A 26,018-nucleotide genomic window follows, 5' to 3' on the forward strand; every position below is an offset into this window, starting at 1 on the left:
GAAGAGAGCTAAAACGGCTTGGCTCAGGACCTGCACCAAGTATAATGATAAACACGATTAGTTTGAACTGTGAATGATGCAAAGCAGAAGAGTGAAAACACGTCGCTGGAAATGAGCATAATAAGTCACCTTTAGAGGCTTAAAGAGCCCCGAGTAGAGTTTGTAGGTGTGGTTGTTTACAGCCACACTTCCTGTTTTGCTTTTTTTGACTCAGTCTGATTTGGTTGAGGCACTAAAAACTGAATGGTTTCTTTGCGGAAAGATCTTGGTTTGGTTTCAAATACGGCCTGTTACAACATTACCCTTTTGTCCTGCATTTAAACGTGATGCTGACGAGTATTTATGAGCATCCCAGTACTGCCAAGTCTAGTGTGTTGTGGGCTGAAGTGAAGGGACAGCTACGCAGTGCCAGCGACTTTGACAAAACCATATTTTATGCTTTAGCAGTGAAATCATTAGTCTCCCAAATCCCTGATATGAAGCTTCATAACTTTTCATTTGAGAAGTAGGAAAATCCCATAAATGTGTAATCGCATAGATCAGAAAAGTGACAAACTTCTTGAAAATTTGCATTTTTTCTGATGCAGATATTCTGCAGATGAAGCTTGTGAGTGCTGGTGGTGTTTTGTTCTCTCGGGCCCTCGCAGAATACTTTGTGATGGAAAACAGATGCAGTAGGCCTGTAAATGTGCTGAACGGCGCTCTACACAGCTCTCTGCTGGCTTTATTGGTGTGCGAGTAATGAGAGACTCAGCCTTGGACTTCAGTGGACCAGAACTTGGTACCAAACTGAGATTTTGGCAGGCTGTCGTACTCTGTGTGTTTTAGTGATGTTTATAGAATGAAAGTTTCCACAGAGCCTGCAGAGGCAGCCAAACCCTCGATGAGTCACTCGCACATGGACAGGCTAAATCGCTTTAAGATGGTGGGACACCAAAGAGTCTCTCGCTCTCTCTCTGTGTCTTTGTGTCTCTAGCTCGCTTTCTCTCTCTGCCCAAAGACTTTCCCGTTGGGACGTAGACTGAGTGGCCGCTCTTCATCCTGCACCGTTCCATTCCCACCTGGTTACTTATGTAACAATGCTTCAGTTTCCAGACCTGTAAAATCTCATTTTCTCTGACATAAATTGGAGCAGTTGTGCTGTATAATCTAAGCAGGGCACTGAGTTTGTGAGGGATCTCGTTCAACTATCAGGCTCATATGTTCTGCATTAACTGCTGCGTTTGTTTATTAGGACTCAGGACTGACTGGAAGCCAAGCTTTGCCATCTTGATTTTGTTTATCTTAGCTTGCAGTGCTCTTATTGTTCAAGAAGCTGATCAGTTTCATTTAAAAGTATCATTAATTGTGTTCCGTATGTGTGAACTGCTTTTGCATTGTTGCGTGTGACAGAAGTGGCCGTTAAATTTTTTTTTTTACAAACACGATTCTGGCAAACTGGGAAATAGTTTGCATGTTTTGGTTTGTGTTTTGTAACTTGTGGCACATGGGTGTGGCTTGCTAGCATCAGAGTTTACACAATTACTGGAAGCAGAGTTGTTTTTTTAGAGCTCACCTGGCACTACTTGAGTCTTCCTGAAGCAAACCCGCCTTTTCTTCCTTTTCTGTCACTTTGATCTGTTGCACACTCACAGCGAGCGCTCCTGTGTTTCCTGTCCGACGGTGCCAGCCTCTTACTGTTTTGCGTGAGAGCACCCAGTCGCTAGACTCGTCCCACAACCTCAACTTGGTTTTACTCCAAGAATAAATTCTTTCTTTTTTTACCCGCTTAAACGCTAGCACAAGCTACAGAACCCTGACTCATTAAGTCCACATGGGTTTTATTTAGCTCAAAGCTAACGATAGCTGTTTCTGGCGTTTTCGTTGTAAGTCAGTGCAGCTGGAGAAGCAACTAGAAACAGCCTGCTGTTACAACTTGATGCCTATATGAGGCTGAGACTTTTTTCTTTTTACTTAAAATGGGACTCAGCCGGATGATAACTGTCGCACAGTTCGGGCTGGATGCAATAAAGTGTTTGATCGACTTGTTGCAAGAAGTCTTGTGAAGCAGCAGGATAGTCTTGTTTAGTCAAAGCACTTTAACCTGTTGTCAGAATGCCTGCAAGCTAATGAAGGAGGACTGCTGTGATTTTATTAATTTTTTTTTACTTGGAATTCACACGTCTAACAGGTCTGATTAACAGGAAGCGCTGAATAGTAAAGAACATGAACGCTTCTTCGTAATCTTATCTTAAGATCTATTTAGCTTTTTGTTTAATGATGGCTGCAAAAACCCCTGAAAGCAAGGGGCAGAAGAGGCAGTCGTGTACCAGCGTTGCTCTTTATCGTGTGAGTTGTTCTGATTCAACACCAGTGAAGAGTTAGCGTAAAAGCTGACACAAAGAGCAGCGACCAGCATCTGACTCACCCACTGATGAGTCATGTACTAATCGTGCAAAGGGGAACAAGAGGCGTTTCATGTGCTCTTTGGTGTCTGCGGTCTCACACACAGACTTTCTAACAGGCTCTGTCGACGGGCGGGACTCCGCTCTCTTTCTTCATTTGTTGACTGATGGTGTGTTTGAGCTTTAGCGAATGCAAATTTCTGCAGGCACGAATCAGACAAAGCGAGTGCGTGGAACTCATTTCCACGTGCAAATTTTGCTTTGGTGACAGCTCAAACAAAACCGAGTTTGATACGAGAGAACGTCTCTTGGCTCTCTGAAGCCGATTAGCCATGGTCACCATTTGCTTTGCTGTGAAAAAGCAAACACTAAAAGCTCTGTTTCCATCTGCCACATGTGGATGCGAACGGGCGGTCTCTGGCAAAGGCCGCATTGTTGACGGTTTCTGCTGATTTATCCCACACGCGCACACACACAATCCCTGTCATTGTGTTCTTCATCCCAGAAGAGACACAGGAAACAGTCAAGTACCAGCCTGTTTCACTGAAAAATGCAGCAATAGAAAGTTTCACAAAATGCTGCAGAGCTGACTCGAACCATCAGGCTGAAGGCTGCAGAGTTTTTCTTTGTTGTTTCACAGGCCACACTCGAGGTTCTCTTCAACAACCGTCGTATCTGATATCATCTCAGAGCCTGCAGGGAAACTCTTCTGCTATACGTGTGAACGTGTCAGAACACCGTCTGGTTCCTCACACACGCCAAACCAGTTCAAAGTTGCATTTACATGTCCACAATTAGTGCGTGTTTTAAAAGCGTATAATAAATCAGGCCTCCAGTCCTAACTTTTTACATTGGTTGCACTGGTGCATTTTTCATTTAGGTGTAGCACCACATAGTTTTAGTGCCACAGAGTGGCAGATGAGTGGCAGTAAATGATAGGTGCTGTGTTCGCATTGTTGCCATTTTTACCATATCTGATGTTATGTGATTGTGGTTCAGCTCATTGTGGTTACCTCAGCAGTTCATGTCATGTCTGGGCTGGGCATTTCAGGGACGCGCGTAACGGCCACCACAGCATTTCTGCTGATCTGTAGTTCATTTAAATGAGCAAAATATTTAAGGTTTTGATTTATTTTAAGGATGAGTACAGGATGCGGTTTCACACACACTGCTTCACATCCAGGACGGCCGCCATCATGACATTCAGTGAGAGACGTAAGGCAGAAGAATGAAATTGTTTATGGGTTGATGGATTATTTGTAATTATAGATTCCAGCTTCTTAAATGTGTGTGGATTTACTGTAATTACCGTTTCTACACTTTAAGTTATTGTGCACAAGACTAGAAATGAAAACAACTCTTTGATGTCTGCTAAAGGCAGAAATCGGGCTTTATTTCGATTTTTACCTGCGTGTTGTTTTGTGCTGGATAACCGAGAAACTGTTTCCTCAGTGATGCGGGAAACTTCAAATGATTTGACTTTGGCCGGGATTCAGCTGGTTGTTGTGATGAGTAAGTCGCCTTTGGAGAATAATTTATGCAGTTAAATTTTGTTTGAACAAAACAATTTATTTATTTTTATTTGTTGCTATTTTAACATTTGACTTCTGAAAGTAAGTCATAACCAAAAGCACATTTGGATACAGGCGCTATAATAAAAAGCGTTTTTATTTTAAAGGCCATTAGCAGAGGATCATGCTGTACTCTGGCATGTTTTCCTGGTGCCTCATTATTCACCAACCTTCCTCTTAGTCACCTTTTCCCCACAGTGCTCTCCACATAAAGTGGCTTTGTGAATTGCTAAACTAAACGTGGTGAAGCTGGAAAAAGGAAACACTGGGCTATAAAAGGAAAAGGGAACATTTTAGATGGCCTATAGGGAATGTGGAAGATCCCCCTCCTCCTGCCCCCCAATTTCTCCTCTGTGTTTGAGCAGTGAGTCATCAGGAAACCCCACCCACACAGACCGTAGCAAGCTTTGCAGAAGGGGGTGTGTCTGTGTTTATATAGCAGCATACCATATAGTTTGGTGGACACTTGCATAAGTTGGCGGTTTAAACAGGGAAAACCTCAGTGGGTTTCCTCCTGCAGCCTCTGATGTGCACGTGTGCAAAGCGCTGAAGCCCCTACTCCTGCAGGGGAGCTGCTCCTGTAAACACTGCAGTCGTAGTGAGCAGCTCCCAGCTGTCGGTGTGTGCACGCTGCTGTCTAAAGCCTCTGCAGCTACTTTACATAGAAGCAATATGTTGGCCAGGTTTCCTGCGAGGAATTTGGAGGGCTTGTGGATATTTTTTTTCTTCAGCACAAATGACAGAAAAATAACATTAAAAAATCTTGTTTTTAGAGTTTAGTAACCATTTGATTTTGTGTCATTAATTTAAACATGAACACACACAGAGTGTGCTACCAGCAGATGAAAGCCAGACTTTCTGGAAACGGATGTTATGGATTTTTTTTTGTTTTGTTAAATTTTTCCAATACTACAGAAACCACAAATTCAGAACTGTCAGTATGGATGGATGAAAGGGTTGCATGAGGAGGCCCCCAACCTTTTAATCTGATTGTGTGCAGCCAGGAAAATGATCCAGGCTGCCAGATCACTGCAAAGAAGGAAAAACAAAGGCGGCTCAGTTCATGGAGAGATTAGACAATGACGTTGTACAGTCTCAAATATTTTGTCTCTTAAAACAGCACATTCTGCACACATGGGTAACTTGCATTAGCTTTTATTTACTACACACTACAAACTGTAAATAAAAGATAGAATAAAAAGTGTTAGCTTTGTTACCTGGTGCTCACCCACCAACTGCCGAAGGAGCCAAATTAAAAGCCAAAAAGTTGTTTTAGCAGCGCTTTAAAGGACATCAGAAGTACAAGTGCGACTTGAAGCCTAGCAGACAGCTAACTCTCACAACCATAATAATGCCTGACTAACCCCAGCTGGGTTATAATTTGTTAATTTAAAAAAAAATTAAAAAATCTCCAGAGCAGCCTCAAGTGGCTGTTGGAGGTACTGCAGGTTCTGCTTTGGCTTTAGTTTCTGGTCCCTGAGCTTTCTGCCTTCTTTTAGTAATTGCAAGCGACACACAGAAACACTGCTTGTGCTGTATCTTGCGCACTGCGCCACAAAAACCAAATTCTTTCCATACTTAAATGTGTTTCTTCTATAAAATGTCTAAATTTAAGTTCCAGATTTATAGGCCTCATAAAGGTCTTTGCATAGCCTCTTTTCTGGCTCTGGTCACAGTCATTTTTCCTTCATAGCTTGTAGGAATAGAAGGTTAGACTTTCCTTCGGGGCTGCACGCAACAAAGCACCACACTCAAAGTCCTGAGGTGTGTTGAAAATCTGCACAGAAAACTCTACACCTTTTTATTCCACTGCGTCCACAGCGTGCTGGAAATGTGCACGCTAGCAGGCCTGACGACAAGGCCTTGGTTGCCATGGCAACGGCATAGCAAAACAGGGGAGGAGGGAGAGACACGGCGGGCTTTTTTCTCTCTTTCACTCCGTGAGGCGGAGTTCGTTTCTTGTTACTGGGGTGGACAAAGATAGCTGTGAGTCATCCTCGAGGCTCGGAGCGGAGCCAACACATTCCTCCTCCTCCTTCTCCTCCTCAGATTTCTTGTCTCCATTATTCCCCCTCTTTCTCTTTTTCTTGTTGTCTCAGTCTTTTTTTTTGTATTTCCATTTCACACCACCATCTCCTACTCTCCCCCATCTCACACCAACTCCACTGAAAAGCTCCCATTTTGTCTCTGTGCCTCAGCATGTGCCAGTTTTAAATCATGTGTAATGAAATTCCTCCAAAGAGCTGAAACGTAAACAATACCATTTTTTTTATTTTTTTTTTTTATTTTTTTATTTTTTTTACGATTTTATGTTTTTCCCTTCTTCTTTAGGCTGTAGGTATTAATGTGTGGAATAAAATAAAAAGAAGTGTTTTACTGTCTAGAGACAAGAAGAAAGCTTGACAAAATTCAGTTTTTGATCTAATTGTTTTTTCTCTGCAGAATATAAAACTTTTAATTTTAATCGAATCTGCATTTGTTTGCTCAGCTGTTAGATCAGTACCACCTTGCTTATTCCCCTGCTGATGATGTTGTAAATATTAATTATAAGTTTCTTAAAAATAACTGCTGAGTTTCTCCACATGTGTCCTGAGAACAATTTGAGTCTTCAGAGATTGAATATTTATGTGTTTGCTGTCTAATTTATATATGAACCTGTAATTCTGAGCAAACGGCTGCATGAAGAGCACACACGACAGATCGCACATGAACGTGGAGGGACCGGCATGCACATTTCACATTAGCACACACTGAGGTCGTATATACAGACGTTGGGTCCACAGATGCACGTACTCTGTCATGTTTGCAATTTTTGCATTGCAGAAGACTTAAACTCCACAAAGCCACACAGATGAGGTTTTCCAATGCTGTTCCATCCTCCACAGGCACCGCTGGCTGTTTTAGCAGACATCCAGCAACAGCATCCTGGAGAGGTCCCAGTCAGAGAAGCGCATCATTGAGATGCGTTTTGTAATGCAGTAATCTTCTGATTCCAGTTTGTGATTTTGATTTTGTGATTACATCAGGGGGAAAAATAGCTTTTGCAATATTTTCGTTTTTTTTTGTGTGTCAGAACTTCTCAGTTTAAAAAATTGCTTATAGTCAAGGTGCCAATCTTACCTCCCAGGAGCAAAGTTATTGGAGTGTATTTAATTTGCAATTTTTATTTTCACTTCAGTTTCTTTTTACTTAATTTCCCAGATGGGTTTTCTCATTTTAGTTCAGTTTTTACCATTAAAAATGTTTTTAGTTGTACTTTTCATTCATGTCAGTGGAAATTTTGGCATTTTTAAAAATTCTACATAGAATTGTTTTCATTTTTCTGCAGATGCAAAATGTAAAAAGTTCAGAATTGATGTTATAATGCACTCAAATCAGTATTTATAAGCAGGGATGAATCCATGAGAACCTGCTTATACAGGTCGCTTTGAAAAATTTAGCAAAACTAACAAAGACTAAAACTAAAGAAATTTCCTTTTGTAGTTCATAAAATCATTCTATTTATTTAATGTAATTTATTTATTTATATATTTCTTTGTTTCACTTAACTTCATCTAATTGTAATACGTAGATTAGAGTTTGACTATAATAACTGTAGTCGGGATGAGTCAGTCGTGCCATTTAATCCTGCGTCCTAATGTTCCTGACTTATAGTAAAATAATTACTTAGTTCCTTTTTCTTTTGTAGTTCATATAATAGGAAGTGAAGTTAGAGTGCAAACGGCTCAAACGTTCTTTACCTCACATGCGTGCCTTTTTTGCCTATTTAAAGCTGAAATTGTGCTCGAAGTTTTTACGTTCAGAGAAATGTGAGTAAATTAGTAGTAGTTGCAGTTTTGCAGACAAATGTGCACCTTTGCACCTCCCTGTTCAAAGCCACTGACAATACTCATTTAATAAAACCGTTATTGAATGCGATCCTATTGTGAGTTTTTGGTTTAGTCCCTCAAAGCGTTGCACAGTACAGAAGCTGCTATAAAGTAATTAAATAAGTGGGTTTTCCCAAGCCATTAGGGATTCTCGTGAGTGTCTGTATGTTTTTTTCACTCCACCACTTTGCTTCACACTGAAGTATCTCAGCAGCAATCGGATTACTGTGAAATTTCTGTACAGAAATGCTTCAGAGTGCTACCAGCAGAAATTTTCATTCAGCCTGTGAAGGGTATCTTTCGATTATCTAGTAGATGGGATTAAATTCATTCTGCCACATCTAGCCTGCAGACTTTGATCTCCAGCCTGTATATAAAAGATGGCGACACGGTGAAATCAGCCATTGGTCACGTTTTGAAAGCTTAGGTTGAGCACCTTGGCTGGATGTGACTGAAAGTCAAAGGACACTGCATTCACATGTAGTCAGCTTATCAGAGACAAAATAGGGCCATCGTTAAATCAATAACAATCAAACAAGACTTAACTGTGATCAAGAACATACATTTGAACTGTTTTGATTAGAAACAATCCTTTTGGCCTGGTTTGAGTGTATATGCCTCCATCCATACAGTATGAGGAGTCTCTAAACGAATTAAGAACACCTAATGAGGGTGGTAATAATAAAAACATCAACACCACCACATGTGTGTCCGTGTTGGTGCTGGTCTCCCTTTTTATAGGAAGGTCCTGAGAGGTTAAGCCACGGACCCGTACGTTACATGATGGATGGAGCGTGCTCGTGACCTCCTGAGTTTTCCCCTCCTGCTGTGCCCTATTTAGTGTCTGCTTGAAGGAATGTGAATGTCAGGAATTTGAGCTGTTTGCAAGAAAGAACCTTTCTTTGGAAGGAGAGATGGACGTAGTCAAACTGTACAAAGTTTAAAAATGCTTTCTTTTTCTGTAACGTCTGTTTTCTCCTTTTAATCAAACATTTTATTTGAATGCGTTTTATAAATATACCGAGCCATTATTGTCTTTGTTGACTCATATCAACATTTAAATGCCATTTACAGATATCAGGGACCTGGGATCTGTTATGTCAAATTATTTTTGTTTTTATTATTTGTTCACATTAAGGAAGAAGTTTTTGATTTTGAGGATCTCAAAAACAAACTGGAAAAAAAAATCATCATTGTTTTTTTTTTTTGTGTTTTTTTTTAAACATCAGCATGGATGCTGTCAGCACTGACCTGCTTTTGTGTCTACGAGGGATTAAAACCAGAACAAAACAAGAGCACTACTTTCAGTAGACTTGTGACAACTTGGCTGCACAGGGTGACCCAACATCTTAACAATCACCCCAGTTCATATATAATCTAGTTATAGTATAAAGTCACAATATCAAACACCCGGCCTGCAAGTCTTTTAGCTCTAAGCTTTTCTTATTCTTTTATGTGCGAGGAGAATACAAACTGCAAAGCAGCATGTTGATACAGTAGAGGCACATCCATCCATTAATTCACTGCTGAAGCTGATCCACTGGGCCCATTAGCCTTAATGAATGTCACAGCAGACACACACACACACACACACACACTCGTCTGCTGCAGAGTCACACTGTTAAAACAGTCTGTTGGAGAAAATATTAACATCCAGACAAAGAGCTGCATACTTTCTGGTAATGTTTATCTCCAGCTGTAAACAAATGAGTTTATAAGTGAAATGAAAAACACACCTCTCATTGTCTCCTTCTCTCATTACAGCCATGTTTGGGTTATTTTTCTTTCTTTTATAGACGTGCACTGGGTATGTTAATGAGCATTGCGGTGAATTTAAAATATCCCACAATAACATAAAGCAGCGACTTTAGTAAATAAGTTTCCAGAAACGTATATGAGCCTCGAGGAGCATGGCACCTCCTCATGTTGTTAAGCTATATTATTGTTATTACAGTCACAACAGTATAAGCCATTAAGACATTTTATAGCAGTTGTCACGTCTCTTTTTACACGAGTTACTAATCTGTCCAGTGGGAGAAGCTCGGAGCTCTGTGATGACTGACATGTCAGAATGAGGCAATAACTTTGTTGGTCCAACAACTGTTGTAGGTGTTAATAGTGCATTTTGTGCTGCACTACACCTGAGCCATGAAGTCATTCTTTGACAAGTCAAATATGACAAATAGTTGCGACACATAAGCAGGAACCGATATCGTTCTTCCTTCCTACTCTGGTGCAGTCATATCAAACAGAGGTTGATTCAAAGAAAGGCAGAAAGGCAAGCTGCCCATGAGCAAGGCTTTTAACTCCAGCAAGTATTTGTGATGTTTATAGAAAGCGATGTGTGGTCTGAACATCAGGCACTTCAGTTCAATAATATCTTTATTAATATTAAAAACAAAACAAAAAAACCAACAGATCTGAAAACAGTGAAAAATCTTCTTTGATTCCTCAGCTGTTCATAAAGAATGAAATGCTGTGTTCATGAGCAACAATAAAAAAATGTTGTGCTGCAGAATTTTGATGATTATTTTTTTCCCAGAGTGTTATTTAAAGAGCACGTGTGAATCAGTCTCTGCTTTCTTCCCTGAGCTGCGTATGTCTGTGTTTGTGAGCAGGCCGAGCCAGGACGCTGATTTGATTTGGGCCCATCAGAAACTGGGCGGCCCTCCTCCTCCTCCTCCTCCTCCTCCTCCTCCTGCTTCTTTTTTTCCCTTTTTAAAATTTTTTTTTTTTAAATCTGAACATAATCAGTCTTGTAGGCTCTTTTTTTTCTTTTTTTCCTAAATCCGCTTCGGTTTTCCGCTTTCTGCCTGTGATGCATGTTTTTTCGGTTGGCCTGCTGTTTGTTTTGGCTCTTTTTTTCAGGAAAACAAAGTTTCGCTTTCATCCTCTTAAAAAGAAGTCCTGGGTTTTATTGAAAGCAGTAACGGATATTGATTGCTGTGTCATAAATGCATTTTTGCTTTGGAGTTTATATCCGTCAGTTCACTCTGCTGTGGGGTATCTGTGTGTCTTTTTGCCTGCTTCTCCATACACTGGCTTTCCTAACAGCCTGCAGTCCATGACTAGAGGACTCTGAGGTCTGTGTGAGCAGCCTGGAAGCCTTCTCCTGCAGCAGATGGTCATTATTAGTGACAATGAAGCCTGGCCCACAGGGCCAAATAGAATAATAGGGAGCCCATTTCCTCCTCAGTCGTGCATGAGCCTCTGTCCAACCCGTCCCCTGTCTTCACGTTGTGCTGGAAATATATAGTTTTTCCACAGGCAGTTCCAAGATTTCTTTTACTTTTTCCCCTCACACAGTTCTCTGAACAAACACGAGTTCTCTAAAAACGCCACAGGTTGTCTCAGAGAGAAGTTCATGTGTAGTTTGGGAGTCCAATAACAGCACAGCGTGTCATCCACAGCTTCTCTCACTGCCGTGTACTTTGGTGCTATTTATCGCTCGGCACAGATAAAGAACAGATTCTCCTTTTATAACTTTGTAGATTTTAACCTGAATGGAAGCTAACAGGAAATCTATACTGCAAGTTACCAAATACATTAACTGATGGACTGATGGAGGGTAATAAACCAGTCGACAGCTAAATAAATACATAGAGAAATAAATGGCCTAATAAAAAAATATGTTGGATTTAATGTTATGCCTGTGACCTTCTGTTACATGGAAGGATTTGTGGTGAGGACCTTCTTTCACCTTCTCCACTGAAATACAGACAATAGCCTAAGTGGAAGTTTATTTATAGAAAGCATTTATATTTGTTCTCTTATTTATTTCTCCTCTTTTTCTTGGGTCACCTACAAAAACTGTTCCATGGATGGCAAGGCAGCTTTGTTTTATATAGCACCTCTAACACAGCTGCACCTTTTTAAAATGATTTAGATTATAAGAGGCTGTAGACCTAATGTGAGTGTTTAGATGAGAGGATGGAGAGCTAACTTGTGTTTATTTCTGCAACATGAGAATCTGTGGGGATCGACTCACTTTCAGGACCAGCCTCAAGTGGTGGTTAGCAGAACTGCAGTTTTTGGCATTTTTGATTAGCTTATTTTCTCAGTACTGGATGCGGCCACTTGTAGTGCTTCAATAAGGCTGATAAAATGCTTGTCTGTGGGGAATAAAATTACATTTATCAGCAGGGATATGATGAGCACAGTTAGAATACATAACAACGACACATAAAGTACCAAAAAAATCTATAAATGACATCCTGTCATCCTTATCGTCACAGGAACACCAAGAAGGAGTCTGACCTGGAGGCAGCTCTGGTCAGGTTGAGGGACTTAGAAGCTCTGCTCAACTCCAAAGATGCTGCCCTCAGCACTGCCTTGGGGGAGAAGCGAACCCTGGAGGCAGAGGTGAAGGACCTCAAGGCCCAGCTGGCGAAGGTAAAAGACATTTTTATCCAAACTTAAGTCTTACATGGTTAACGTGGGCAGGACGAGTACATTTCATTTTATGGAGTCTGAATTGTTGGTTATTTACTGCTCAGTTTTTTTTTCTTCTTTTACTCTGTTGCTTTAGCATCAAAGTAAAAGAAGTTCCCTCTACATTAATGAAAGACAGTGAAAGCCTCGTGGTCCTGTGGTTTAGCGTACCTCTCAGAAGTGGTTTATTCGTGGTCTCAAATGGGGAAAATCCCACAAACACCAATGTGCGTTCTGTCCCGCCCCCTTGAGCTGCGATTTGATAGGCAAAGAAGTAGACTGCGGTTTGAAGCTTAGCCTGAAATTTGCAAATGGAAGAGAGATGTCCGTGCAGGCTGCTTGGATATTTACTGCCCATTTTGCACCGATAAAGCAGGAGTCGCTCTTTAATATCTGCAGACCTGCACGGATTGTTTAAAGCTATTTATCAGCTGAACAGCAGTCAGAGGAGTGCAGAGCCTCTTTGGCTGTCTGTGTGGTGCTGATCTCAAAGCAGAAATACCCCAGTGGAGTTGGTAATTTTATGTAAACCCTCCAGCAGCTGATTATGAATGAGGATGTGGAGGCGAGACAGACAAAATTGCATCTTTTGCTATTTGTTTTATCAATGAACGTTACTCCTGAGGTTGTGGCCTTGCTCCACCTACTGGCCAAATCAAGGAACTAAAGGTTTTTCTTTAAGAGAGGCTCACAGATTAAGCAGCACAGATTGGACCTTGTTCTGTATTAGATCTCTTTTTGTGTGCTTACATGCTTCGTCTAAAAATCATTTCTCTCATCTCGTTTCTCTCTTCGTGTGTCCTTTCCAGTTGGAAGTAAACTTGGCTGATGCCAAGAGGCAGCTGCAGGATGAGATGCTGAGGAGAGTGGACGCCGAGAACCGCCTGCAGACCCTGAAGGAGGAGCTGGAGTTCCAGAAGAACATCTACAACGAGGTTCCCGCTCTTCACCTTAGCACTTCTATTTTTACAGAGCTGTCTCAGTAATCTGTCCTACTTTTCATCGTTTCCACAGGATATTGATTTGCTTCCAACCACCTACTTGTTGTTTTTGCATGTTTCCCTTCAGATCTGTCTCAGAGCTGTTTCTTCTCCTTCTAGTAATGCAGAACAGATAGAAGTCTGCACAGAAAGAGCAGATATAATGATGCCATAATAGAGCTGAAATGTTCATTTCCCAAAGTTGGCAATTTTGTGCTTTTTCCAAATGAGGAATATCTTGGAGATTTGTTTTCTGTTGGCCCTCTGAACAAAGAATTCGTGCACAGCAACCAATTAATTAATACAATTACATTAATTGACAAGGGCAGTTTTTTTTTTTTTGGTTTTTTTTTTAACAGTTGGTGACTGTATTATTGTTTATGGTGCATGGACCAAACATCAGTGCGGATCAGTCTTTTTCGAGCATCATTCATACAAGTCGCGTGACAAAATCAAACAAGGATGGGAACTGCCACTCTGAGTTTACATGTGTTTGTATCTTACACTGTCTGCAGGAGCTGCGTGACTCCAAGCGTCGCTTTGAGACCCGCATGGTGGAGATTGACAGCGGGCGGCAGCAGGAGTTCGACAGCAAGCTCGCCGAGGCTCTGATTGACCTTAGAGGCCAGCACGAGGAGCAGGTCCGCCTCTACAAGGAGGAAATCGAGAAGACCTACAACTCCAAGGTAATTTGCTCTCTGCCTGGGAAAACGGTTCTGTCACCACCTAGAGTCAAAGTATGACATCATTTTCACTTCATATAATTCAAAGAATTCATTTGTCACCATCTTAGCGTACAAAATGCTTCATTTTTGTGTACAAGTATATTCATTAAAAGCGAAGCCGAAATGAAACATCTGAGAAATGTGTCGGAGACGTTTGCAACACATTGTAGGATTTTAGATCTCTTTGGTTTTGTTAGCTATGAAACAGATCATGTTTGTTTCTTACAAAATGGTAGAAGAAGATTTTGCTGATTCTGTGAACGAAGATAAAAACAGGACATTACATTCAAACCTGTATGAACTTTGACATCCAAGAACAAAACAGTAAGATGCTTAGGGCTAAAAAAAATTAAAGTTAAATTTATTTAATGGATATATATATATTGTACTTTTCTGTTATTAGTGATATTGAAAAAAATCACATTTTAATCATTTTAATGTTCCAATTTTCAACAGAAATTGCAACTTTAAGCTTTACCTTTACAAATTTCTGTAACACACACACACACACACACACACACACACACACACACACACTGAGATAACTGAGGGCTCTGCAGTCGCAGAAATTGATCTTAACAGTAAGTTGAAAGAAAACCTGTTTGTAGAAAACACCTGTTGATATGAAAATAACATCCATGTGGTCAGTAACAGTTACTTTAGTGCAACACTATGAGGGAAAAAATCCCCTTTGAATTCCAGGTGTGACACGAGGTAGGAGTGTTTTTTTTCAGATGCTCAGTTTGCTTCCTGCACAGATCAGGCGGCTCTGCTGGCGAGCTTTTAACTGTCGATGTTGGTAGATAGAAGGAAAGAGACACATTTTTTTTGGTTGTTACATTATTGTGGGGTGTGTGTCGTATTTATTATACTTCATTCTTTTTACCTTTTCAGCCCCACGAGTTGAGTGTTACTCAGATTCATTAGATGGAAAGGTCAACATTGTAACAGCTGATATTTCCAAAACTGAGCAACTCGTACAAAAAGAACCCAGATGGATTTAAAGCACTACAGACCAAAGGGTGAACTGTCCTGTTACTGTGACCGTGGTTATGGCGGGCCTTGTGGTTTAGTTTCTTTTATAAGTAATGCTCCTTCATCCCATTACTTTGAAATAACTTTATTTGGGTTTGTTCATTCGAGCTTTATTAAGAAGGTCAGACTGAAGCAGTGTAGTTTTTCTGCTGTAGTTGAGCCCTGCTGGGAGCTGACTGCCTCTTCTCTCTGCCCGACAGTTGGAAAATGCCCGTCATTCAGCTGACAGGAACAGCAGCTTGGTGGGAGCTGCCCACGAAGAGCTGCAGCAGACCCGGATCCGAATGGAGAGCCTGTCAGGCCAGCTCAGCCAGCTGCAGAAACAGGTACTTCCACTCGCAGCGTGTCAGTGGATTGTTAACCATCAGGTGGATTTCTCGGATCCAAGACAAAGCAGTGGTGAAAATGTAACTGGGCGTCCTTTGTGCGTCTTCTCTCTGAATCAGCTGTCGGCAAGCGAGGCCAAGACGCGGGAGCTTGAGGAGGCTCTGACACGCGAGCGCGACCTGATGAGGCGACGGCTGGAGGACAAAGATCGGGATATCACTGAGATCCGAGCCCGGATGCAGCAGCAGCTGGATGAGTACCAGGAGCTGCTGGACGTCAAACTGGCCCTGGACATGGAGATCCATGCTTACAGGAAGCTGCTGGAGGGAGAGGAGGAGAGGTGAGGTTGTTTGTAAAACAGCTCTACAACCATGTAGATGCCCACAAGGCCAGAAGTTGTTATGGGAAAAGAGGGAGCACTAACAAGTCAGTGAAAAATTGGTTTGTGGGGATAACGAGTGAAAACTGAACCCAGTGCTCCATAACCTCGGCGAGGACTTCTGTGCTCCAAGCAGTGTAATAAATAACCAATTAGAGTCACTGCCATGCTGCAGGTGGACACCTGTGGACCAGTCTTGGGTTCATTTTGTTTTTGGTGCTTTTGCTTTGGGGCTGTTTGTCTTTCTTTTTTCCTTTTTCTCTTTTTTAGCGTAACGAGGGTGTAAATAGAGTCCTTCTAACTTTGAGGAAAGTACTCTTTCTATTTTAAAACCCTGCCCTTAAACACCTCGTCAGAGCCATAAAAAATGGTTTCACCACGCACCGCAGCATTTGGTCGAGCTGAAATGCCAACAGCGAGCCTTACTTCATCACCCAGCGGGACTGTTGGCTGATTGTGCGGAGGAAACAAATATCACAAGGACTCATACAAGTAGAATATTATTATAAATATGAAGTGTGTTTATCAGTGCATTCAGTACGGGCGTTGTGAGGTGCATCGTGACGTGATATATAAAGTAAACAAAAACCAAGAAAAATGCCAAATTGACTTTAATTAACTACCAACAACAGCTGAGTTTCAGGGACACATAGGAATCCGAGTACTTATCCACACCCACAGAGGGAGGGTCGTGGGGTACACCTTGGACAGGTTGCCACTCGTATCACAGGGCACACTTGGCAACAGTGGGAAGGGGAAAAAAAGCTTCCTTTCAAAGGGAAGAAAGCTCCAGCAGAAACAGGCTCAGGGAGGGCGGCCATCTGTTTGGGATAAGAAGAAAACACAAGCGGAAAAAGGGACAAAGAGACGACAGACAGGACAAAACATAACTAAGGTAAAGAGAAAGTTAATGGCGTGCAGCCAGCAACGCCGGTGAAACGTGACTGACCGAAGTATATTTACAGTCACAAATATCTGCATGAGAGCTCAATTTGTTTCGTTCAGTTTATATATTGTTCATTTTCTTATTTGACTCGGATTTTTCATGAAAGTTTTTCATGAGTTTGAAGAGCATAACTCAGATATTCTTCAAATGTGATTTGGGCCTGTTTGTTTTTCTAATGACAAATCAAAATTAATGTGGCTTTTATGTCGCTGTAGGTAACCTACTGCTATCCAGCCAATACAGCTCATCGGCTCCTCCTCATGAAGGGCTGACCTGAATGTCTTGACATGCGTCTCTTGTGGAGAGCTGCTAACAGACAGAGTTTAGAGCCGCATTTCATCCTGGAATAAATCTGTTTCATTGCAGCCGTTTGTATCACATGTGAAGAGCTTGCACCAGAAACAAAGTTTTTCTAAATATGAAATAAAAAAACAAAACCTATTAATAACGTGTAGAAAATCTGTATTATTTCTGATGGCCAGCAGGGGGCAGCATGTGTGATTATGAAAACAAGGCAAACTGTATAGAGGTTTTTGAGAAAATGACCCTGCTGCTCACTTTATCCGTGACCTCAGGAAACAGTTTTCTGATAATTTCATGGTGTTGGGCACAAGTTTTATTTCTTATAGTTTACAACATATAAAGTAAAAAGGACGATATGGGACCATATGAGTTCAGGGTGTTGTTGGCATTGGTACCACAGTCTGTTAATATCATAAAAAAACAAACGGAGAACAAGGTGCAGAATCAGTGAGAGATATAATTATATGGCGATTATGACACGAGGCTGTTGACTGTCTTTAACCTGATGAGGTTTGATGGAGTACCCGAGCAGTAAGGATGTAATCCTGGCACTTAACCAGCAGGTGCATTTGCACACTCACTCACCTCGTATGTATCCTCTCCCACCATCTTTCCCCAGGCTGCGTCTGTCACCCAGTCCTCCACCCACAAAAGTCACGGTGTCGCGGACCTCTGGCTCAGGCCACTCTCAGACCACCCGGGTGCACCACTCCTCCTCCGCCGCCGCTGCCTCCAGCAGCCGCAACTCCTCTGGGATGAGCGTCTCAAAGAAGCGCCGCCTCAACGACAATGACAGCGAGACCTCCAGCGTGACAGGAAACACTGTGACCAAGACTCGCATCAGTCAGCAAGCCTCGGCCAGTGGACGCATCACGGTGGACGAGGTTGATATGGAGGGAAGATACATCCGTCTCAGCAACAAGGCTGATGAGGTAGCTGAGATTGTGCATTACTATACAAGCACACCGAAATGGGCGGCGAACTCCAGGCCTCGAGGGCCGGTGTCCTGCAGGTTTTAGATCTCGCCCTGGGTCAACACACCTGAATCAAATGATTAGTGTTGGATCACGGACACATCTAAAACCTGCGGGACGCCGACCCTCGAGGCCTGGAGTTCCTCACCTCTGCTATAAAAAATATTTCCAGTGTCTTTAGGTGAATTATTTGTGACTCTGCCTAATCATCATTCTCCAACTTTCTCTTATGCAGGACCAATCACTGGGCAATTGGCAAGTGAAGAGACAGGTTGGGAATTCAACCCCAATCATCTACAAGTTTCCCCACAAGTTCACTCTGAAGGCCGGCGGGACTGTGACTGTACGTTACACCAAGCCTTCTTCCTTTCTTTGCCTCTTTTTAGAGACTCTGTGAATATGTTTGGACACTAATGATGCTGCGATGCTTCGAAGGTGCCATTTTTGTTTTAGTCATGTTGTGATGAATTACTTCTCACCTTTCCTGCCAGTGGCTCAAAATGTTGTAAATGAAAGATGGGAAACACTGAATGTCAACACAAGAATTTCTGTTTAATGCTTCACAAACATTTTAGCAGTTTAGAGAGACCAGTTGTGTATAAATGAAGTAAAAACAAAGTGATATAAGGACAAACTGGTGCATGCATGAAAAAAGCTCAATATGAGATTAAATACGTGTTAAGCTGGAAATCGTCGAAAGCTTCTCTGGCGGAGTTGAAGAATAAGAATTATGGAGCTGAAAATGAGCAGAATGGGTGACACACGTGGAATCCATCATGGTTACAAACAGCCAGCAGTCGTTGTTGCAAACACAATCGATAAAAGCCCCAAAACAGTAAAGTTGTATTTCAGTTTTCAACGAGTGTAAATGTATCAAAGGAAAATCAAGACAAGTAGAAATTTGACTGAGATGATCACCTCAAAAAGCACAAAATAGCTGGCAGATATTCCTTTTGCTTCCTTTTTCAGTCCTTCACTGGTTCAGTGCAGTTTACAAATTCTCTGATGTTTGACTTTTACAGGTCTGGGCTGCATCTGGTGGTGGAACCCACAACCCACCCACTGACCTGGTGTGGAAGAGCCAGAGCTCTTGGGGTACTGGCGACCTGCTGCAGACCTCCCTCATCAGTGCTAATGGAGAGGTCCGACTTCACTCACTTTGTATTGTAAAGTTTTCTTCTTCTTTTTAACTGCAGTGTCTGACTTGAGTTTATTTGATTTGCCATCAGGAAATGGCCATGAGGAAAGTGACCCGTACCCTGTTCCGTGACGATGATGAAGATGATGACATGGTAAATTCCTCCTGTGTTACTCTGTTCAGCATGTTACTCAAAGCTGCCACGCCTTTAACCCCACCTTCTTTTATTCTGTATTAATTTTAAAAATGATGTAATAAACAATACCGAGATCATAAAATAAGACTCAAAACAATCCGACTTCCTGTTGCGACCAGAGGAGGCGCCCCCTGCTGACCGGATGCAGGTTTAAGGCTTAAGCTTCACTTTTCAGACCTGAACACTCTGCCCATCTTTTATATACAGTCTATAGTAACCTGACCACTAAGCAGTTAAGCAGCAGTTGAGTAACTGATGTGTGCCGCCCTCTGCAGGGAGCTCACAGCACAAGCGGCGCAGACAACGAGTACAACCTGCGCAGCCGCAAGGTGATGTGCGACTCCTGCGGGCAGCCGAAGGAGCGCGCCGGTGGTTGCAGCAGTCTAGCTGAAGGCCTCCCAGGACATTCCTACTTCATGGGCACCAATGAGCCCAGACAGGTACTCCACAGTCAAAACATCCCTGCAGCAATTATACAGCATCATTAATAACTGTGTTTTAGGATCAAAGCGTATAATATTTGGTTCTATTAGTGATTAAAATTGTTGGCGGCGAATACGCACAGAAAACTGACAACATGTGTGGGTTTTTTTGCTTATTCATCTATAAATTTAGAGTTTCCTGTTGCACAATAATGCCCAGATGTTCCACATGTTTTGGAGTTCTGTACTGTAAGATGTTTAAGCATCTGAAACAGACTTTTGGCGTGTGGCATCTGCAGTTAATTTAATTACTAATCAACAAAATTGGAGTTTAAATGGGATCCAAGATTGCAAATACTCCCTCTCTCTATTTCCCAAGAACTGTTTTATGATACAAAGTGCAGTTTAGAGTCGCAGAAAATTTTTGGTTTGCGCTGCATTTTGACAGATTCCCAAACATCAAACATGAGCAAAAAAAAAATGTTACTTTTCACTTTGCAGACTGGGAATTATTATTAGATGCAAAAACATAAATGATGATCACAGAAACAGCAAACACTGAGGTGATGAGAAACAACAGGATGTGTGTGGATTTGCTCATGATGGTGCTCAGAGCAGCAGAATCCTAGATGCAGGTAGGAGGTGGTGGTGGTGGAGCAGAGTAAGCTTATGGAGACTTTGAACATGCATCAATCTGTATCAATCTCTCTGTTACTCTAGACCAGGGGTGGGCAACTCCAGGCCTCGAGGGCCGGTGTCCTGCAGGTTTTAGATGTCCTTGATCCAACACAGCTGATTTAAAGGCTAAATGACCTCCTCAACATGTCTTATAGTTCTCCAGAGGCCTGATAATGAACTAATCATTTGATTCAGGTGTGCTGACCCAGGGTGAGATCTAAAACCTGCAGGACACCGGCCCTCGAGGCCTGGAAATGCCCACCCATGCTGAATGATGAACACAAGTCCTCCACCACTTCAGGGCTGAACAAACGGCTTCTTTCATTTCACTTTTAATGGTTGTTTCCCCCAATTTACCAAAAGCTTCAGAAGATAATGTAGCAAGAGGCGAAACCGAAATCGGATTTAAACTGAGACATGTGGCTTTTAAAAAAGGACATTTCTAAAGTTCAGCTGCACAATTTCAGTGCAGAAACACGGCGCTCGTTTTCTCCACAGCTCCCATTTTAACGCCTCGTAAAGACTCACTATCAATAAAAAGTCACCTTTATTAATCTGTATTCTAAGCATCAGGACCGCAAATGAAGCATTTGGTGTCGAATTACACAAATAGTTGTTTTTGTTAAACAAAAATCAAATATTCCTGTCGTCTCCTCCTCAGGGCCGCATGAAGCCGGAGAACTGCTCCATCATGTAAAAACCAGACAGCACCTCACCTGAACCCAGCACCTCCTGCAGCCCACAGGGGAGAATCATTTTTCTACCGTCGGGATGTTTGTCTTTATTTTTTTATACGATTGTGTCTTATTTTGTATTCAGATTATTCTGCGGGTTAGATTTGCTTTGAGGTTTTGGCAGAGGGCGTAGGATTTTCACATATAGCTTTCAAGTTTGTATATTCAGCTTATTTTACTGCATGTTTGCTGTTTGCTCGTGCTGTTCTCCGCTCTGCTTGCACACGCACACACACACACAGCTCCAGTGACCAGGGCTTGTGCTTCGATCCGAGACGGGGTTTCACATTTAATGGCCAGGCTGTCAACACTCAACACGCACAGCTAGTGGACCCTATCAGGAAAACAGCCGTACAGGCGAGAGGAGGATGGCTCCTCTGGACTTTGTTAATCATGTTTGTTTCCCATCAAACAGATCAATTCTTTGTTTAAAGCCAATGTTTACAACTAAAACATTTTTTGGAGCAGTGTTGTGCTATATTTATGGATAAAATATTGTAGGAAAAGTCTCCAGAGAAAGCCAAAGCGATGTAAGCTCAGGGTTTTTTGTTTGTTTTTTTTTTCACCTTAGCCTTAAACAAACGGGGTGATGATATGTTTTCTATGTGATGCTGTCGGGCAGCTGTGGTGCACACAGAGAAAATGAGTACTTGAGATGAATATATGTACACGGCTCGCTCCCCAACGAATGTATTCATTATGTTTTTGGAATGTTTAAAGAAAGAAGGGAATTATTGGGTAATGTGTCTGGTTAAGTGCTTCTTGGCTTTGAGTGCGTTTAAACATGATGGGAGAGGTTTATTTTGTACCTGGGGGAATGTCAGCAGAAGGTACTGTTTTTTGATAGATTGGGTGCCATATATAGAGAGTATATATTAATAGGCTCTGTTTCTATTTGCAGTAGATTTTGGACATGACTGTTTAACCGATTAGAAATACAGATGTGCCTTCAGAGGCAACATCTGCAGTTTTTGTTTTTCCCGCTCACATGCTTCATATGGGAGTCTTGTGACCGTCAGCTGTCCTCCGATCCGTGTTGCTCCTAAAAGCTGGTCATAAGGGCTTTGAATTTTCTTTCTTTCCTCTAAGCTTTACCGACTTTGCAAATCCCTTGATCTGATTTTGGGACCTCTGTCAGATTGAGGGGTTTGTGTGACTTTGTAGCTTTGGCTTCATGCACTGCTTTTTGCCAGTTATGCACAGCAGGTAGATTTGTAGTCTAGTCTGGCAGCTTAACTCATTTATACTCCAGTGGAAAGCATATCAAAGCATTTGTGGAAGATACTTGATAGCTGTCGTGGTATTGTTTTTGTGTGGGTTTTTTCTTTTTATACTTAAAAAAAAAAAAAAAAAAAAAAAGAGGCAATTTCTGCAAAGTTTAATTTTTTAAATTTTTCGGCCACAAAAGGACAGTTCACCCCTAAAATGAAACTTGTGTCCTCTGCCCTTTAATGCTGTCTTGGTGTTTCCAGGGTTGGAGACGGCTGCAGAGATGTCCGCCTTCTCGTTAATATAATGCAACTCATGTTGTGGTGCTCAGAGTACTGGAAAATGCATTTGAACAAACCAGAAATCATGACCTTGGTACTCAAAAAAAATCTACAGACCTTTTATGAACAGTTTCTTGTAGGAACGACTTTCTTTCTAACTTCATCCACCAACCGAAAGTAGCGTGCAGCTAGCTGACATGAGCTGCTCGTCAGTGGAAGATGCAGCGTTTATCCAGCAGAGTGAGGAAAGCATCAGATGTAGTGTCGTACAAAGAAAGAACTTCCTGTATCAAACTGCTCAGTAGTATGACCCGGTCATGATTTTTGGAAACATTGATGCTGAATTTTCAAATGTTTTTTGGCACTTTTAATTTCAACATATTGAAGAGAAGTCTGATATCTCTTCAAAACTGGGCTAGATGCACAGAAAAGCTACAGGCAGGAGAAAAACAAATATGTAAACCTAACTATGGTTTGAATTGTGCTTTTTAGGTAGTTTGATGCTCAGCGTGTCTCATGAAGTCACTGACAATCAGAGAAATGACGTCTACAGTATAAATGTGTATTAACAGAAATCTTGTAGTTGTCAAATGTCTATATGTAAAGTGATGAGAAATGATAACTGTAGTTGTGCAGTATATTCACAACATAATGCTTCAGATCAGGTCATCGAAACGTCAGGGGTGTAATTAAGAACCAGAGTAACAAGGACTCGCTACAACCACAGATGCACAAACACACTGTGAGGTCTTTGTAAACTCCGGCCTTCCTCGAGTCTTGGTGGAGATCTCATGAATCCTTTGAAGGGCTTGAGATTTAAAGATATCACCCAAAGCCATTAATGTTAAAGGTTCTTGAAATGAGATTTGTGTGAGATCATGAAATCATTAAAGCCACACTTTGATGCAATTTATTTTCTAAAGCGATGCTGAGTAAAAAGTATTTTTTCCAATGAGTGACGGTTGTGATTATTTCTTTGTTATTGAAAAAGGTCGAGTCCATGAAAAGTGCAGAGAGTTTTTATTTACATCATACAAACACATGTTCCCAGGATTACATTCAAAAATAAATGACTGCACAATATTGTAGCACTAAAAGCACGACGTACATTCTGTTTGGCTTCTGTTAACAACTTGACAGGAAAATGAACTTCACAGGTCAATATTTTTACATTAATGCACCAATTTCAGTATTTCTGAACCACAACACAATCGGGACTACAGTCTGCTCCCCAGACACACACACAGAGTTCAATAATCGCCACTAATTTTAGCCAATCACATTACATTTCCACTCTCATCATTAAAAATGTCAATGATTTTTTTATCGGACTAACTTGACAAAAAATAGTTCCACTGAAACCTATTGGTGGTGAGGTCAGGGTGAAGGGAGACGTCTTAAGACTGGGTGTGAGCTGTTGCATATTTGGACAAATACTCTGTAAACCTTTAACTGCAGCAGAGGAGGCCGCGTGACGCTGAATCTCTGAACACCGCTTTGTACCCAAAGTCTCCACAGTTTTGTCCAGCGATGGAGACAATAGAGCTCAGGCCTTCTGTCTGGCCCACACTCTTCAGTAATCCAGCCTTCCCAATGTTTAATGCTTTGTCCTTAAAATTTGGGATTCACTTCAAAGGCAGCTGTCAAGTCATCAATCACTATGCACAATCCACTCATAGTAGGGTAACGTCCATAACCTAAATATGACTGTAAAATCTATAGACGATGAGCTCTGGTACCCAGCATGTTGAGGTTTCCATTTCTAGTCCTCTTGAAGTTGTATTGACCAATCATGTTTGAGCAAGCTGTGCTTCAATTACAATAAACAGTCAACGAACTAATTCCCCAAAATGCAGCCTCATAAATCTGTCAGCCAGCAACACATTTAGTTTTTTTATTATCTTTGTCTTTGCATGTGTAAAAAATGAGCAGCAGAAGACCTGGCCTGAGTATCTGGTGGCTATCCTTCAAAAGGCGATCCATTCAGAGAGATTGCATTATGGGTAACACAGGCACCAGGTCTAAAAAAACAAACCGAAACATAATAAAATCTTTGTGTTTTGGGTGAAATGGCCCTTTAATTGTGACAAAAAGAGGCACTGCACTGATGGCTTTATCATAATATCTGTGCCCAAACTCACACTGACCATTTAACATCTATTAATATATACACAAGAAGTTCATAAGGTGTCCTATGAGACCCATAACAGCATCTTTATTTGAACAGAAGAGCTGCGCTTCAACAATACTCAGAGGCTGACAATATATTCATTTCTGTATTTACACAGTTTTCTTCAGACAGCAGCAATAAGCCACATTTCTTTAAAGAAACACACTTCAGTCCTTAAATGGCATTTATTTTTTGAAAAAACACAACATGAACTTTTGTAAAATGCTGCTCACTTTGGCTTCCAGGTGTTAAAAAAGAAAAATCTGTGGTATTTTTTCTGTTTATAAAATTTGGTTTGTCATAAGACGTCTTTTTTCTCAGCTGAAGCTGCCTTTTTAAAAAAAAAAAAAAAAATGTTGAAAATGTAACGCACTGAAATTCAACTCGAAATAAAAACCCTGAAAAGCGAGACGAAGGAAAAATCGAGCTCTGATAAAAGAGGCCCGTTAAAAATGCATCAGCAGCACGCAAAGGGTGTGGAAAACAAATATTTCAGCATGTTTACAAGAGTTCAAACACACAAACATTCCCAAGTCGCTGCTTTTAGCCATCAAATCCTCTGGTGGGTTTTGCCCTCGGGAGTTAAAAGCAGCTGAAGCCCCGCGGGCGTCACCACACAGCCTGCTGGCTCCTCAGTCTGGATGACAGGTCTGTGACGGAGACGCCAGTACCGCTCTGCGCACACAAGGGGGCGGTGTTTAGTTGAAAGCAAAGCATCCACTGTAAACAAAGGTTCGTCTGGCAGGACAGACTCCTCGCCCCTGCTGTGTTGGTGGTCTGCAGCTCTGATTTTCAGAGATAAAATTAGCCGTTTCTTCATCAACCTCGGAGCGAGCAGAAGGGAACAATTTGCTCTGCTGCTCTGACGCTGTCACTGAGGGCTTCTCCTGGGGGAGGGGCAGGGCGAGGGGGGGCGGCGCACCGGTGGCAGGTCGTAGTGTCCCGGGATGTGGCTGTTCACCGGCAGGTCGTAGTGGCTCTGTGGGTCCTCATGAGGAGCGTGGCCGTGGGAGCTCTGACACTCTGAGGGGGAAAAGAACTCGCTGTGAGGACCAAACAGGCTGCCATTCTTTGTTTTAGTGCTGGAAAATATGCTGACTCTATTTTTTAAATAAAAACCCATCTGTGCATTCAGTCCTGCTGCTTTGGACTTGACTGGATGAGTTGGTTTGGCGTTACAGTCTGAGCTTACTCTGTGCTCAGTGTTTAATTCAACTTGTTGAACTCGGTCCTAAATAAAGCTTTTTAAAAGCCCACACACTCCAG

The 26,018-nt window shown here is 41.8% G+C and overlaps 2 protein-coding genes across 3 annotated transcripts in view; one reads left to right on the top strand and one right to left on the bottom strand.

The window, feature by feature from the left end:
• LOC146699412 (lamin-A-like) overlaps positions 1–23,537 on the top strand; it is a 39,526-nt gene extending 15,989 nt beyond the window's left edge. For both annotated transcript variants that reach the window (XM_085472325.1, XM_085472324.1), the window contains 11 exons: positions 12,060–12,216; positions 13,065–13,190; positions 13,751–13,921; positions 15,196–15,321; positions 15,442–15,662; positions 17,570–17,882; positions 18,160–18,267; positions 18,947–19,066; positions 19,154–19,216; positions 19,534–19,698; positions 21,020–23,537. In XM_085472325.1, coding sequence (XP_085328451.1) covers positions 12,060–12,216; positions 13,065–13,190; positions 13,751–13,921; positions 15,196–15,321; positions 15,442–15,662; positions 17,570–17,882; positions 18,160–18,267; positions 18,947–19,066; positions 19,154–19,216; positions 19,534–19,698; positions 21,020–21,055 — 1,606 coding nt within the window. In that variant the 3' untranslated portion in view covers positions 21,056–23,537. The remainder of the gene's footprint in view (positions 1–12,059; positions 12,217–13,064; positions 13,191–13,750; positions 13,922–15,195; positions 15,322–15,441; positions 15,663–17,569; positions 17,883–18,159; positions 18,268–18,946; positions 19,067–19,153; positions 19,217–19,533; positions 19,699–21,019) is intronic.
• Positions 23,538–23,585: 48 nt separating this feature from the next.
• Positions 23,586–26,018, bottom strand: part of pear1 (platelet endothelial aggregation receptor 1) — a 59,929-nt gene continuing 57,496 nt past the window's right edge. The window contains exon 23 of the mRNA XM_085472323.1: positions 23,586–25,775. Coding sequence (XP_085328449.1) covers positions 25,624–25,775 — 152 coding nt within the window. The 3' untranslated portion in view covers positions 23,586–25,623. The remainder of the gene's footprint in view (positions 25,776–26,018) is intronic.

The sequence above is a fragment of the Copadichromis virginalis genome, linkage group LG11, assembly GCF_057382275.1.
Source record: "Copadichromis virginalis isolate Kocher_CV1m ecotype Utaka linkage group LG11, C_Virginalis_male_GT1.1, whole genome shotgun sequence".
NCBI lineage: Eukaryota > Metazoa > Chordata > Actinopteri > Cichliformes > Cichlidae > Copadichromis > Copadichromis virginalis.